Source organism: Solanum tuberosum, unplaced genomic scaffold (genome assembly GCF_000226075.1).
Source record: "Solanum tuberosum cultivar DM 1-3 516 R44 unplaced genomic scaffold, SolTub_3.0 scf00072, whole genome shotgun sequence".
Taxonomy (NCBI): Eukaryota; Viridiplantae; Streptophyta; class Magnoliopsida; order Solanales; family Solanaceae; genus Solanum; species Solanum tuberosum.
This window is the reverse complement of record NW_006238999.1, coordinates 62661-77144: the sequence shown is the minus strand read 5'-3', so window position 1 is coordinate 77144 and position 14484 is coordinate 62661. Positions and strand designations below refer to the sequence as shown.

At 35.9% G+C, this 14484-nt stretch overlaps 2 protein-coding genes across 2 annotated transcripts; one reads left to right on the top strand and one right to left on the bottom strand.

Moving 5' to 3' along the window:
* The first annotated feature begins 830 nt into the window (after nucleotides 1–830).
* LOC102598810 (calcium-dependent protein kinase SK5-like) lies at nucleotides 831–6605 on the top strand. The gene is made up of 7 exons (XM_006345687.2): nucleotides 831–1581; nucleotides 2757–2900; nucleotides 3000–3152; nucleotides 3321–3436; nucleotides 4898–5065; nucleotides 5196–5420; nucleotides 6218–6605. Exons 1-7 carry the CDS (start codon nucleotides 1014–1016, stop codon nucleotides 6353–6355), a joined length of 1512 nt encoding a protein of 503 aa, XP_006345749.1. The 5' UTR covers nucleotides 831–1013; the 3' UTR covers nucleotides 6356–6605.
* A 953-nt stretch (nucleotides 6606–7558) lies between these two features.
* On the bottom strand, nucleotides 7559–13306 carry LOC102598475 (probable methyltransferase PMT26). Its single transcript, XM_006345686.2, has 9 exons — nucleotides 13125–13306; nucleotides 11271–12355; nucleotides 11037–11186; nucleotides 10104–10374; nucleotides 9743–9853; nucleotides 9483–9657; nucleotides 8871–9143; nucleotides 8262–8456; nucleotides 7559–8159 (listed from the first exon to the last, which is right to left on the bottom strand). Exons 2-9 carry the CDS (start codon nucleotides 12306–12308, stop codon nucleotides 7931–7933), a joined length of 2442 nt encoding a protein of 813 aa, XP_006345748.1. The 5' UTR covers nucleotides 12309–12355; nucleotides 13125–13306; the 3' UTR covers nucleotides 7559–7930.
* Nucleotides 13307–14484: the final 1178 nt, after the last annotated feature.

Sequence of the window (14484 nt, the reverse complement as noted above, 5' to 3'; positions counted from 1 at the left end):
CACATAAGCATTTATTTTACAAATATATTGATGGTAAAAATGTAATTATTATCATTTTTAATAGGTTAAATTTAGCATATAATTGAGTAATTAGTTTTCGCACTAATAAATTGTTAACTATAAATTTTTTATCCGTTAACCAAATTCTAGTAAGTCAAGCCAATTTTGTGATAGACTTGTTGGTTATGGCTAAGTTTTGAACAACCTTGCTAATTGGTGTACCTAAGATACGTGCGTCTTTAAAAGTGGTCTATTTTTAGTTGAGAAAATCACGCCTATAACAATATTTGAAGATTTTACATACCCGAAAGCTAAAAAAAACAACACAAAAAATCTAAATTATCTTTTATCAACTCTTCATCACGACAAAAAATCAAATTCAAGTAATTATATTTGTGATTCACTTCATATGTGATTTCAAATTGTCAGTATTAACAATGATTTTTTGTATTAAAATTTTCACAATGTATCTGTATTTCACTATTTCTAACTAGTACTATGTTTTTATATAGTATCAATTTCACTCAATGAATTTAATACCTATTTGACGTATTCAATATCAATTTTATCTAGTACATATAATACTAATTTAATGTATAAAGTATCAATTACATAAAATATATTTAAATACATATATCTAATATAAAAAATACATAAATACCGAATGTCAAATATGCATTGATATATTCGTCAAATAAGCTAATATTTCGTGTATTTGCGAAATACATACCAAAAAGACGATTTTTTTTTACGTAAATATGCAATGTATCTGTTCGACATTTTAAATTTTTATTAGGGATATTAAAGTCATCAAAAAGAGAAATGAGAGTAGACTTGGGCATCTGAGTCACCAAAGCATATTTCTGACCAAAGTGTCAGAAGTGCACACAGAAAGGGAGAGGGAATCTAGAGAGGTAAAATCTTGCCAAAGAGAAAAAAAAAGGTCTTGATAATTAGTAAAGTTTTCATTTTTAAGCTCTGAGAATCAAGATTCAGTTCAGAGGACCACATCTATGGATTCCTCAGACTCTGCCAAGACAAAAACATCATCTTTATCAACCCCATCTAAGCATTTTTGGGTTCTTCCTTATAAAACTCAAAGTCTTGAGAGTCTTTACACTCTAGGCAAAATATTGGGTCAAGGTCAGTTTGGAACTACCTATCTTTGTACTGAAATATCTACTTCTAATCTTTATGCTTGCAAGACTATACCAAAGAAGAAGCTCATCTGTAAGGAAGATTATGAGGATGTTTGGAGGGAGATTCAGATAATGCACCATCTATCTGAGCATCCAAATGTTGTTAGAATAAAGGGTACTTATGAAAATGCTTTATATGTACATATAGTTATGGAGCTTTGTGCTGGTGGGGAGCTTTTTGATAGGATTGTTGAAAAGGGGCAATATAGTGAAAAAGAAGCTGCTAAATTGATCAAAACAATTGTTGGGGTGGTGGAAGCTTGCCATTCATTAGGGGTTATGCATAGAGATCTAAAGCCTGAGAATTTCTTGTTTCTTAGTTCTCAAGAGGATGCTGCTCTCAAGGCCACTGATTTTGGCCTTTCTGTTTTCTATAAGCCAGGTACATTCCCCTTATTCATCAAATAAGGGATTTTGGTTTGATCATCTTTTTTCTGATATTTATTTTCTTGATATTGTTCTCTAGGTTGAGGAGTGGAAAGCATATCTTTTCTTTTAACTGCTTGATTGTTAGCATAATCCTTGATCATAGGAATTCATGATTTTCACAAACAAATCAGTTATCAAGTAAATGGTGATTCATGATGCCTTTAAGTTTGCAGCTAGACTGAGAAACTGTGATTCTTGTAATGCTCATGATGGAAAAATACTTCTTTTCTTAGAGACAGTTACTAAGGGGATTACCTACTTCTCTTATTCTTATGATAGCTGAGATGCTTCTCTAATTTGACCACTAAGGTTTTAGCTTATTACTAATATTATCTTTTTTTAAGAACAAGCTTGAGTCTTTCTTTGTTAATGATTTGAATTATATGGAATTAATGACAGAAGAATAGGTATTCAGAAGTTGGTCAAGTCTTAATTTGTTATTTTAAATGGAGATTCCCACTTTTTGTTTCTTCTCCTCAACTTTTGGATCTGCAGGATTTGCATAATTGCATTATAACAGTAGTTGTGTATGTACAGTTCTAGAAAGTACTTTACCGAAGCAAAATTGTTTGTATAAGTGTCCTTTTTTTTATTGCTTTATTACTAGTGTTCCGACTGAATAGTACATAGCTTACCAAGTTTGTGAATGCCAGACAATCTATTTAGAGAGTGTTCTCGAACATGAAAATGATAATTGTGTCTTAAATCTGATGATGACATTTGTAACTTCAATTTGTTTACTGGTCCTTCTAATCTTGGTATGAGTATCTCTTCAAATTGTCTCGTTCCATTTTCCTTTTGAATGTGATTGTTCCATTCAACTTGGTCTTGCTGAATGAAAAATTTACTTCGTTAATTTCTACTGCTATATGTTTCTGGTGAGGTTCTGTTTTATTTCAGTCTCTAACACTTAGCTTTTGCTTTCACTTGCTGATATGAGTTTTCAAATGTGAAAGCCCAGCAACCTTCCTGACATTATTCATTGCATCATATCTTTTTCTGGACAGTTGGTTATTACATTTGTCCTACTGAGAATTGCTGATTTTTTGTTCTACTTAATTTAGGAGTACTTGACCTTTAATGCTAAAGGTAAACAGTTCTGTTCCTTGATGTTTTTATTGTTATCAGGTGAAACATTTTCTGATGTTGTGGGAAGTCCTTATTATGTTGCCCCAGAGGTTTTATGCAAGCATTATGGACCTGAATCAGATGTATGGAGTGCAGGAGTTATCTTGTACATATTACTTAGTGGTGTTCCACCTTTTTGGGCAGGTATTGTAATTGCCAGGTTCATATTTCTATGGGTGTGTTATAAAGTTCGTCTTTTATGCTCATATTATATTATAATTCTTATTGTTTTCCTGATTCCAGAAACTGATATGGGAATATTTCGTCAGATACTGCGAGGCAAACTAGATTTAGAATCCGAACCTTGGCCTGGAATTTCAGATAGTGCAAAGGATTTGATACGCAAAATTCTTGATAGGAATCCAAAGAGGAGGTTAACTGCCCATGAAGTTTTGTGTAAGTCCTTCTAGTTGTGAAAACTGGGACTTATTTGGCTCTGGAAAATGCTGTTACCCTCTTAGTGTCATTCTTCAAGAAGTTGCATATTTCAAAAACATGTCCACGAACATGTTGAAACAAAGGGCTTCTACAATGAGCTTATATTTTTTGTTTCCTGTGACTCAGGCCATCCGTGGATCGTGGATGACTCAATGACCCCTGATAAACCTCTTGATTCTGCAGTTCTTTCACGCCTCAAGCAATTCTCAGCAATGAACAAACTAAAGAAAATGGCTTTGCGTGTAAGCTCTTGAAAAGTTTGTTATCCGCTTACATGTGTCTGTACTCTCCTTGCCTGGAACAACTTTTGCCATACAGTTTTATAGTGTTCCAAGAACTTCAGTTGTAAAGAAACTGAAATTGGATCTAGATGCTGTTTTAAAAGAAAAAGGAAAATGCAAAAAAGTAGTATAGAAGTGTAGAAATATGGGTAGAATTGAAAATTATTTGGGGGATGGGGAGTATGGAAGAAGTATGCCACATCATAGAAGCTGTTAATGCAGATTATATTCATGTAACATCTATATCCATGTATATCGTCATTTCTAATTAAGGAATGAAAGTAAATGAACAATAACTACTACCATGCCACAATGATACACTAGTTGGGTTCTTTATTTGAATCCTTTATATGCATTCCACTCTCTGAATTGTTCCACTTTTATAGGATGTCCCCAAAGGACTTATATACATTCCACTCTCTATATCGTTCCACTTTTGTCGGATGTCCCCAAAGGGATTATATACATCCCACTCTAGTTGAGTTCATCTTATTCCATTACTAAATAATGTCCTTTAAGACAAACCAGTGATAGTAGTATTATCTATACCTCACAGTACGGACATACAAATCTCTAGGTTTATCTTGGGTTCCTACATTGTTTTTATCAAGTTGTGTCTTTCCAGATTATAGATACCAAGTTGCGAGATCATAAACTAGTTACCACTATAGTGGTCCCTTCCCTTAGTGTACATAGTTGGTTTTTGTGCTTATTCAATCTTCTTCTCCTTTTTCCCCTGATAATTTCCTTTCCCGTTATTCTAATTTTCTTATTTGTTGAACTATACCTCCGTGAGAGAACATGTACTCTGTTAGTCTGTATCTTATATATATTCTTGCAGTATCACAAAATGTATGTCAATTTGGTCCTAATTTACCAAAGGAGAGAAAGGAATTAGAAAAGCTAAAATGGGAAAGGAGCAAACAGTTTATCCTCTTGCAGTTTTACCAGAAATGTCTGAATTTTTAACAGATGCTTCAATCACACCTAGTTATATTCTTTTTGCTGGGTTCTGTGTCCTGCACTCCTGCTTGTGGCGATTTATCCTTGGAGTCTTGGCAAATGTCATTTTTTTCTTAAGAAAGGGAATATGTGTAGAAACTTAAATCCTGCTGAAAGCATCTTATCTCACTTTCAGTTAATGTGTTGCCGATGACATTTGAAGTGAAAATCCGTTACACAATAACCAAAGATAATTTGAACTCAATGAGCTGTCCTAATTTTTGCTGACATTGTTGTTGAATGGGCCTACAGATTTTTCTTTCTGGATGGAAATTATAATTATGATTGGGGTGCTTCTCTTTGCTATTTAACTGATAATTATTTTGAGAAGTCCAATCACTATCATTCTAATTCAATGTTCAATGTATTATTGAGTTATATATTTGATTCTTGTTTTACTCATTCTCTTGTTACTTGTAGGTGATTGCCGAGAGGCTATCAGAAGAGGAGATTGGTGGCCTCAAGGAGCTATTCAAAATGTTAGACACGGATAATAGTGGAACAATAACCTTTGAGGAACTAAAAGAGGGTTTGAGGCGAGTAGGTTCGGAACTAATGGAGTCTGAGATCAAGGATCTTATGGATGCGGTAAAAATTATCCTCATTGTGTTTTTGTGTGATATGCCCACCTTGTCTTTCTTCCACTCACTTGTGCTTATGTGTGTTATAACTTTCTGCTCATTTGACCACATAGATCCAACCATGTTTTATTTAACAGGCAGACATTGACAACAGTGGAACAATAGACTATGGGGAGTTTATTGCTGCTACTGTTCATTTGAACAAATTGGAAAGAGAAGAGAATCTATTATCAGCCTTCTCTTTCTTTGACAAAGATGGTAGTGGCTACATAACTATCGAGGAACTTCAGCAAGCCTGCAAAGAATTTGGTCTAAGCGAGCTCAATCTTGATGAAATAATTAAAGATATTGATCAAGATAATGTAAGTTCTATTCTCTTATGTTTTTTATATCATGCACATATATAAGAAGTAAGGGTTGATTAAGTTACACAATGTCTGCCAATTTATTAAAAGACATCCAATGGGGTTTATGAAGATTTTGCGCGGCTTTATTGATTGTCTTGAGGGTCGGATGCTCTAAACCTTTCACATGACAAAAAGTCAACCTTTTGCAAGCTTATTTGCACACCCATAAATACACATCAAAAGTCTGCTGGGGAACCCCAGATCCACTCGGATGGGTGTTTAGTAATGTAGTGTCCAACATCCAAGAGTGTTTATAAAGGTGTCGATTTGCTTCATCACAATATATGCTGAAAAAGGTTGTCAATGGTCAAAGTAAATGATGCCTACTACTATTACAAATGCTCTCCCATTGCAAAAAGGAAGGAGAAAAATCTATACTATTACAAACACCTTCCCATGCCTAGTCTCATTTTGTGCTGCCTGTACCAATGCTGAAGATGAGTTTACTGATTTACACTGTATTTAGTAACATAAGAATCTGAAATGTCCATTCCAGGGAATGGTCTTTGCGTTGGTTTTTATGTTCAGCTAGATAGGCTGTAGTTCTCTCTCTCTCTCTCTTGTAAAAGGTTTAATTTTTTGTTTGAATTCCTATCAGCTCAACTGGTTAACTTAGATGTTCAATGATTAGATGAGTTCAGTTCATTTCTCAATTTCCAACTCAATTTGTGCGCAACTTGTACTTCCATCTTCTGTTAATTCTTAGTGTCTGTTCCTGGGTTTTCCCCACTAAAAGAGATTACAAATTGCAGGATGGACAAATAGACTATGGGGAATTTTCTGCAATGATGAGGAAAGGCACAGGCGGAGGTGTTGGAAGGAGGACCATAAGAAACACTTTGAATTTAGGAGAAGCACTTGGACTCGTACAGAGTGAAGAAAACGTATGACCAACAAACGCGATGGTTCTAATTTCTTTTTGCCATGAAGGCCCAATTATATGACATTTGCTGCTACAAGGCTTAGGTGTTGAACTTGATCCCTTCCCTTGCTTTATTGAATGATTGAATGAGGATATTGCATTGTATCTTCTTCTTGAAAATTAGAGAATATTGACTCGCTCCATACAGAAAAATGTTTAACTGACCATTGATGAAGTCCATGCTATGATACCAACTTGCTTGTTTGTTTTTTCCCTGATCAGATCTTAAATTTCAAAATCAATGCTGTGCGTGTTTTCATCTTATAGAAGCAAAAACTAGAACGCACTCATTTCTTAAGTTTGTGGCATTGCTAATTAAGACCAGACCATGTACACATATTGCTCAAGACTTGAAAGTGACCTTCAAAAGCATTCAGATTGATTAAGTTATTGCTCATCCCCTAGTATGTACATTTCTGAGATAAAATAGGACCCAGTCACTAGTAGAGTACTTGAACAGAAGAGCCAAATTCACAACCACACACACACATATAGGCCAACTTCTCTTACTTGATGCCAGCTATCCAAATTAAGCAGTGTAGGACATGTTGAGAATCGATGTAGGATACTTAATCTTACCTTGAAGATGGTAGTCCAATTGTTGTTGATCCATCCTTGAAATATATCTATCTATGTCGTCCTCTTCAGGTCTCTTCTCCCAGCTCCCGCTACATCTATCTGCTACCCTCTCACCTTGATCTCTTTGGAATTCATGAATGAAAATGCATTCTTTATATATATCTTGAAAGAGTTCTCGTGTATTGCTTCCACATTCAAAATAGCTAGGTTCTTTTGGGATGTCAGGCAAGATGATTTGTACATATAATATCTTGTTATTGCAAACACTAGGTAAAGTCCATTCCTTCATTGCTGCTCCTCTTCCTCAGACATTAACTAATCCATTTTGATGCTTGTTTTGAAGTATAAGTCGTTTATACCTTCCACTTGATGGGTATTTTAAGAGTAATCTTCATAAAATCCATATACAAAACACTTAAAATAAAGATATGGATGTCTCTGTGTACAAAGTTGGTGCTGTCATGTCAAGTTTCAACGGTTATCAACTCAACCTCAGGTAATGAAGTTCAAAAACTGTGTAGCAAATGTATATGTGCTGTAAAATGCACAGTATTGCTATGTTTTGTAATTATTTGAAAGAGTACACACTACAAAGTGCAATTTTGAAGCCTAATTAAGCAAACATTCCTCAACGAAACAAAGTACAGGGAGTATTGGCCTGTTGCCCAATTCAATCTGAAAACGAATTTGATTGTGGTGCTTTTGAGATTTACCATCGTTCTAAACCATGGCATTTACACTTGCAAGAATGTTCACCTCCTCCATATTACAAAATACAAAACCTCAAGGCATTTACTATCCACAAATATATAATGATGATACTATTAATTTGCTAAGGAAATGGTATGCGATAGCCTGACAAGAATAAAGTTACCCAGGAATTTAATCAGAAAACTATCTAGTCACCGTGGCATGAAAGCCTCTTCGAACGGAACACAACCAGCATCCTTCACATGCAAGGCAGCTAAGCAATGGCATAAGTTAGTGTCTCGACGTCCTTTGGTCGCCACATTGTTTTTTGGCAATACAACAATCCCTCCTTGTCCTTTGAATAGGTCATATTGATTTCATATTGCATAGACTTGAGCATACTTTCTAACTCGCTTATAGTCTCCTCTTTGTCACGCACAATGAGCTTCCCTCCTGGTCTCAAAATGCGGTCAACTTCAGCAACTATTGCCAGTAAACCACACCTACGAGTTTTAAGAACCAAAGAACTATCAGATCACAACATAGAGAAACAGAAAATGAATGGTGCTGATTTAAGTCAGTAGTTTTAAAGGTTAAATGTTTACTTTGTTTTAATCTTGGAGAAGAGATGGTCTGCATGGACAAGATCATACGATCTGGGGTAAGTGCTGAAGGATTCACACCAGTCATGATAAATTCCAAAAAGACCCCTTTCATAAATAATTGGTAGTGTATCTGGAGCGTCTACTGAGACAACGTTCATAACCCACACATTCAAGTCTCTTAAAGCAGCTGCAAATCTGCAAGGGGACAGAAGTTTAACATCACAAGCCATTGAAGACGATGAAAGATGCTATAGAAATAGTCACAACTGATGTAATCATTCCTGAGATGGCACCAACCAGGTACAATATTCTAACCAATGTGCAGAGCATTCCAACTAACACAGCATTAAAGATGATAATATCTCATGACAATTGCTGCTTTTGCAATGACAACGGTGTTTGTTTCAAAAAATATGGTGTTTGATTGTTTTTTAAAAAAAGTTCAACACTTGATGAAAACATATGCCACCTGTCTGCTAGTCCATTAAAATCATAAAATCTAGGTCAGCAACAAGCTTCAACCAAAACTGCTTTGCTAGATATATTAGGCAGAGAGATGGATAGAAGATCTATAGATAGGAAACAAGTAATGTAGCACTCGGTACTTACCCTCCATAGATAGCACGCATGTCCATAACATTCCGCACAGTAGACCAATTTATCCCCATTCCATTAAGATATGAATTTGTCAACACATGTTTCCAGTGTTCATAATCTGCAGTAAAATCTTCCGGAGCTGGTTTCCCATATACTCCAGCCTGGGAACTCAATAACCAGTAAGGTGATTTCGATAACCTGGCTGGCCATGGTTCTGGCCATTGAGATCCACGTTCCGATGTGGCAACAGGAGCTTTATGCATGCAAGCTTGTAAAGGCACATTCCTGAAGAAAGCATCCATTCATTAGATCATGTTAAGCATAGATGCAATCTCACTGCAACTATTTTGATAAGGTAAAACTTTATATAAGTATCACTATCAGCATCAAGAGTATGCTATACATCAAAAGGAGTTCTCACAGGTTGTGTAGAGAACTAATTAAGTCAAAAATCTCACTACAATTCTCAATACAAAAACAATTCCCACAGATAAGATGGAAAATAATTTCCTGCATTGTACCCGATAAATAATATTTGTTCTTGACAGCCTTGCAATCCAGTATCCAACCAAATAATTGATATTAATACTAAAAATGAAGTTCCCATCACTCTAAGAATAATACCAGGCTGCATTTGGATCATCAGATCCTTGACAAATCGGGGGAGCGTCTTTTGATCTTTGTTCATAGCACTCATTGGAAGTAGGCTTGCGATATACAGCAACCCCTACTCCATTGACTCTATCTTTGGTTTTTGAAACAAGTTCCCAGCACATTGCATTTGTCAACTTCTGCATGGCTGTCAAAATGCCAAAAACAGTCATTCAGCAAGACCAGTTAACCAAGTTATGGAAGAGTCAACTGAATAAGTTAAAGCAAAGTACCTTCCCAGATCTCAACATCTTCGGGAAGCTTTTGGTAGACAGGAGTAGCAGACCACACAAAAAGCCCACCAGGTCGAAGTACACGATTGAGCTCCAGGAGAAGTTTCCCCCCTACAGTTTGTTGGATCAAATAAGTTTAATCTAAAGCAAGTTACACAATTTCATCAGTTGTAAGACGAAATAATAGAGATGAACTGATTGCGGATATAGAAATATTTTTGGAGCTGGAAGTCCACACACCGAGAACTACCTATGTTCTTCTCAAAGGTTGCCTACTGAATAGAAGAACTTCACACTTAACCCTTCACTACTTTGAGCAATGAAAAGGCATCAGGAATGAGTAGAATGCAAAATCAAATACCTTCAATATGCCAGGGCACTCTACAACGTGCACAATGAACAACGTCAAAGACTCGACTAGGAAAGGGAAGCCTCTTTGTACCCATAACAGCAGATATAGCAGGAATACCCCTCTCAAGAGCAAACTGAACCTGAGCTTCATGTTCATCTTTAGGAGCTAAAGACATGGCCAAAACATCTCTTTCGAAAAGATAACCCCCAAAGCTTGCAACCCCACATCCAACATCTAATATAACCCGAGTTTGCTTTCCCCAGGCAATTTCTGGAAAAGACTGCAAAAATAATGTAAAAGTGGTGTGAAAATAGCATAGCTTGATCATTTGATGGATACAAGACACAATTCTTTGCAAGAACCAAATACACATGATATTTTTTACAATGTGGGAAAATATCCTACTAAAGACCTTATCATAATATTTTTGATATTTGACAATGTGGGACAATACCTAATTAGGAAATTACCATTCTAACATTCTCACTCTCACTCTCACTCCTAACTAAAACTCAACATTCTAACAGCTTAAGTATCAAAATGCCATGCAAGAATATTAAATACCTTAATAGATTTGTTGATACACCAATATTGTTTATGGGATCTGTGTGCAGAATTATTTTTCCTGGGTTCTGGTAACAATTCTTAATACATCAGTTCCTTCTCTCTCTCTCTCTCTTTTCTGGAATCAAGTAGTCAGTTCTATTATATACAAGAACCTGTCGCTTCGGAATCTAAGACACCACGTTATAGTTAAGGGAAGTAGAAAGAGACAAGACAGTATATAAAGAATAGACATTGAACAATCTACTAAAGAGAACAAGATTGCACAAACCAGAAACAACTGCAAGAACTGATATAGTATAATGTATGTCCTCTAATGATTTGAAGAAAAACAAACACACACGCAAATGCAGAGCAAAGATAAATGCAAGTGCTAACCTGCTGTATGAAATCAATATAGTGCAGAGCGCCATGTTTGAACTGGGTTCCCCCACCAGGGAAGGTAAGGTATTCACCACTAACTTTTACCCAATTTTGATGTCCTTTAATTTCTGCAAGCTTTGTATGGGGAACATTGTGGTACCATATCTGCAGAAGGTAATACTGTTAGCTTCAAGAAAAAGGAAATATGATATAATCACTTCAAACAGCATTCCAGAAATAACGTATCACCTTTTCCCTACTCGTAGGCCACTCAACTGAACGTTGATATCCTTCAGGAAGTGGAACAAGACAAGTCGGAGGATTATCTGGGCAGTGTCTCTCTCGGTGTTCATAATGTTTTGTGCTTCTGAGGTTCCTAATTGCTTCCAAATTATCAAGGCAAGGGATATAATCTGGCCCAGCAGTGGAATTGCAGAGTTTCCAAATGTAACTATTTTCTTTATCTGACCCCGAAGACTTCTGCATTTCCTTTTCATTCTTTGATTCTGACGCCTGAGTTAAAAATGCCCCATTTTGAGTTGTGGTTTCATTCAAAAGGTCTGACTGAGTCCCCGAACTAAATACGGCACTTGAAGACTGGTCCTTCTTCTCACCATCAGCCTTCTCATCAGAACCTTGGCCTACCTCCTGATCCTTTTTATCATTCAGTTCAACTGAGTTTTCTACTGATTTTTTCTCATCAGAACCTTCTTTGATCTCTTCTCCAACAGATTTATTTTCATTTTTCTCCCCAACCTCAGAATCCTTATCATCTACTTTGTTTGGCCCATCTTCCTTTTTGTCATCTGAATCATCTGTTGCCTTCTCGGATTGAGTTTCTGACTCAGATTCTCCAGCATCCTCTTTCTGTTCTGTGGATTTCTCTTCCTGTTTCACTTCTGAAGTTGATTCTGTCTGTTGTGGATTAGAATGATTTTCTTCTTGACTAACTAAGGCATCCCCTTTTGTTGCATCCTCAGGTAAATCACCCAGGGTATCCTCAAATTGTTTCGATTTTCCCTCATCAGTTGGATTACCCTCATCACCAGCTTTGTTGTTACTCTCATTGCCACCATTGTAACTCTCTTTACCTTCGGTTACCTGTGTTGACAGGTCATTCTTTTTCCCCTGTGAGGACAAATCTAGATTTTGGTCTGGAACAACAGATGATGACGTCATCATCCATACCCCAACTAAACATAGAGCTACAAATACCACTATAGTTACGGTGGAGCAATAATTTGATGACTTCCTGCCATCTACTCTAGAGTACTTTCCTAATGCCATTTTTTCCGGTAAATTCTATCAGTCCTTCACAATTTTCCTCTATCCACCTGAGGTACAAAATAAGAATAATAAGATTAAAATCTTTGAATCACTCTCGTGCATTTCTGGCAACTTATCATGTTAGTAAACCAATTGTCATATTGATTTTGTGTCCACTTAAAGTGGTGGAGTTTGAATATTGATACTCAAATTCAAATCTATGACCATATATATAGTACTCCATCTGTTTCAATTTGTTTGTCTGTCCCTCCTTTTTTATCCATTTCAAAAAGAATATCTCTTTCCTTTTTTGACATCTTTTTAAATTAGACCACAAAGTTCGAAAGTCAAAACCAAACCATTGAAGTAATAGAATTACTATGTAAAAACATAAACACTGAACTCTAAATCGTCATCGTCATTAATTATCTCTTGCTTTCAATCAGAGTGTAGAGTACTGATAACACCAATAGATCTTAAATATCAATTCTTAAATGCAGAGGGAAGTTGAGAGATCTGAGATGAAACTGACAAGTTTACCATCTATATGATCACAACGCCGAACCTCTAATCAAAAGAGTTGCTACAGAATTATACTAATTAATAATAACAATCGATGCAAAGCAACAATCTTGTGATTCAAATTCAATCCCTGAGCAAATCTAAGGAAAATGTATAAACCCAATTCGAGAATACAAACAGAGGTGCGCTGACCCATCTCAAATAATTGCATAAGTAACAGAAAAAAGAATCAGATCTGTCTGTATAGATCAAGATCAGGAAAATTTGAAAACGTACGTACACAAAAAAAGTGAAAAAGAAGTAATACCCATGTACCTTTTAGCAGCTCTAAGAACAGATCTGAGAAAAAAGGGGAGCAGCTGTTAGAAGTGAACCATGTGAATGAATTGTAGATACACACACAGGAAGTGAAAGGGAAATGGGGATATGAATAAATAGGAGTGAGAACAAGAGAAAGTCTCTCTTTAGTAGAGTAGGAGTGCTATAGCAGTAAAGGAAGAGTCCAGCATCTTCACCAATATTTTATTACTAATAATTTTATCTTTATTATTAAGATTTGGCCAAATGGTCTAATAGATTCTTATGCTTGTATAGTTTGTATTTTGAACCTTTCTATTTATCCCTTTGTCATCTGAATTCTTAAACTCAATAAAATACAATTTAATAAATTCCTCGGCGAAAGTGTGGGACTTCACGCACCTTAAGGCGAGTGAATAACTTTTTTAGGTTAAAAAAATATTAAAATTAAAAAAGAAATATTTTTTTTTTAAAATAATTAATTAAAAAAAGTCTTTTCTTCTTCTTCCCCACTGCCCCTTTCTTTTTGGCCATTTTCACGCCTGACCAAAACTTTTTTTTTTCTTCTCCACAATTTACTAACACCAGAGACCAGCGCTCGCCGGAGACCACTGAATCGCAATGGCATGAGAGAGACAAGCGGCGCTGGTGGTGTCATCTATCCAAGTAAGAAGCTAACAAAATTGAGATGAAGCGCCACTACTGTTTCGCAGTAGAGTGTGAGAGAGAGGCGACACTGGCTAGTGTAGAGGAGAACGAGGTGGGTGAGGGTGCGGTCATGGCGGTGAAGAGGTTTTTCGGCCAGATTTGGTGGTGCAGTGGCTTAGGTTGTTATTTTTGTGGAGGTTGGAGGAGGAAAGAAAAATAGTGATGGTGTGCGGCAGAGATGAAGATGGGTGAGGGAGAAAGTATATGTGATTTCGTCGGCAAAAATGGCGAGGGCGGCGTCCTTTCTCTTTTTCTTTTTTCTTCTACGAAGACCCCAAAAATGCTCCCAATCTATTTTCATAAAGTGATGCCTCCTTTTTCTGTGAAAAAAACAGGGGATATGGAGATGGTTTTGAGTTTTGACAGTGAATGTGGGTTAGGAAAGGTGAGAGAAACAATAATTTTATTTTATTTGGTAAAATAGAAAATTTTGTTGATTTTGTCTTTTATTTAATATTTTTATTAATAATTAAAAAATAGTTATGAAGAAAATTATGACTTGGCATTAATATATATGACATGGATATGACATGTCATCTATGTAAGGGAGAGTGAGTTACATACATGGTTAGAGAGATTTAAAAGTCTCATTTTTATTGAGTTTAAGGGTCCAGATGACAAATGGGTAAATAGAAGGGTTCAAAATACAAACTGATACAAGTATAAGGGT

What these genes read in the sequence shown, in the direction of transcription:
- LOC102598810 (XM_006345687.2), top strand. Translation starts at nt 1,014, where the DNA reads ATGGATTCCTCAGACTCTGCCAAGACAAAAACATCATCTTTATCAACC. An exon ending in TGTTCCACCTTTTTGGGCAG is followed by an intron (nt 2,901 to 2,999) that starts GTATTGTAATTG and finishes TCCTGATTCCAG; the next exon opens with AAACTGATATGGGAATATTT. An exon ending in AAGATATTGATCAAGATAAT is followed by an intron (nt 5,421 to 6,217) that starts GTAAGTTCTATT and finishes TACAAATTGCAG; the next exon opens with GATGGACAAATAGACTATGG.
- LOC102598475 (XM_006345686.2), bottom strand. Translation starts at nt 12,308, where the DNA reads ATGGCATTAGGAAAGTACTCTAGAGTAGATGGCAGGAAGTCATCAAAT. An exon ending in GATGATCCAAATGCAGCCTG is followed by an intron (nt 9,144 to 9,482) that starts GTATTATTCTTA and finishes TGCTTTCTTCAG; the next exon opens with GAATGTGCCTTTACAAGCTT. An exon ending in TTCTCCAAGATTAAAACAAA is followed by an intron (nt 8,160 to 8,261) that starts GTAAACATTTAA and finishes TAAAACTCGTAG; the next exon opens with GTGTGGTTTACTGGCAATAG.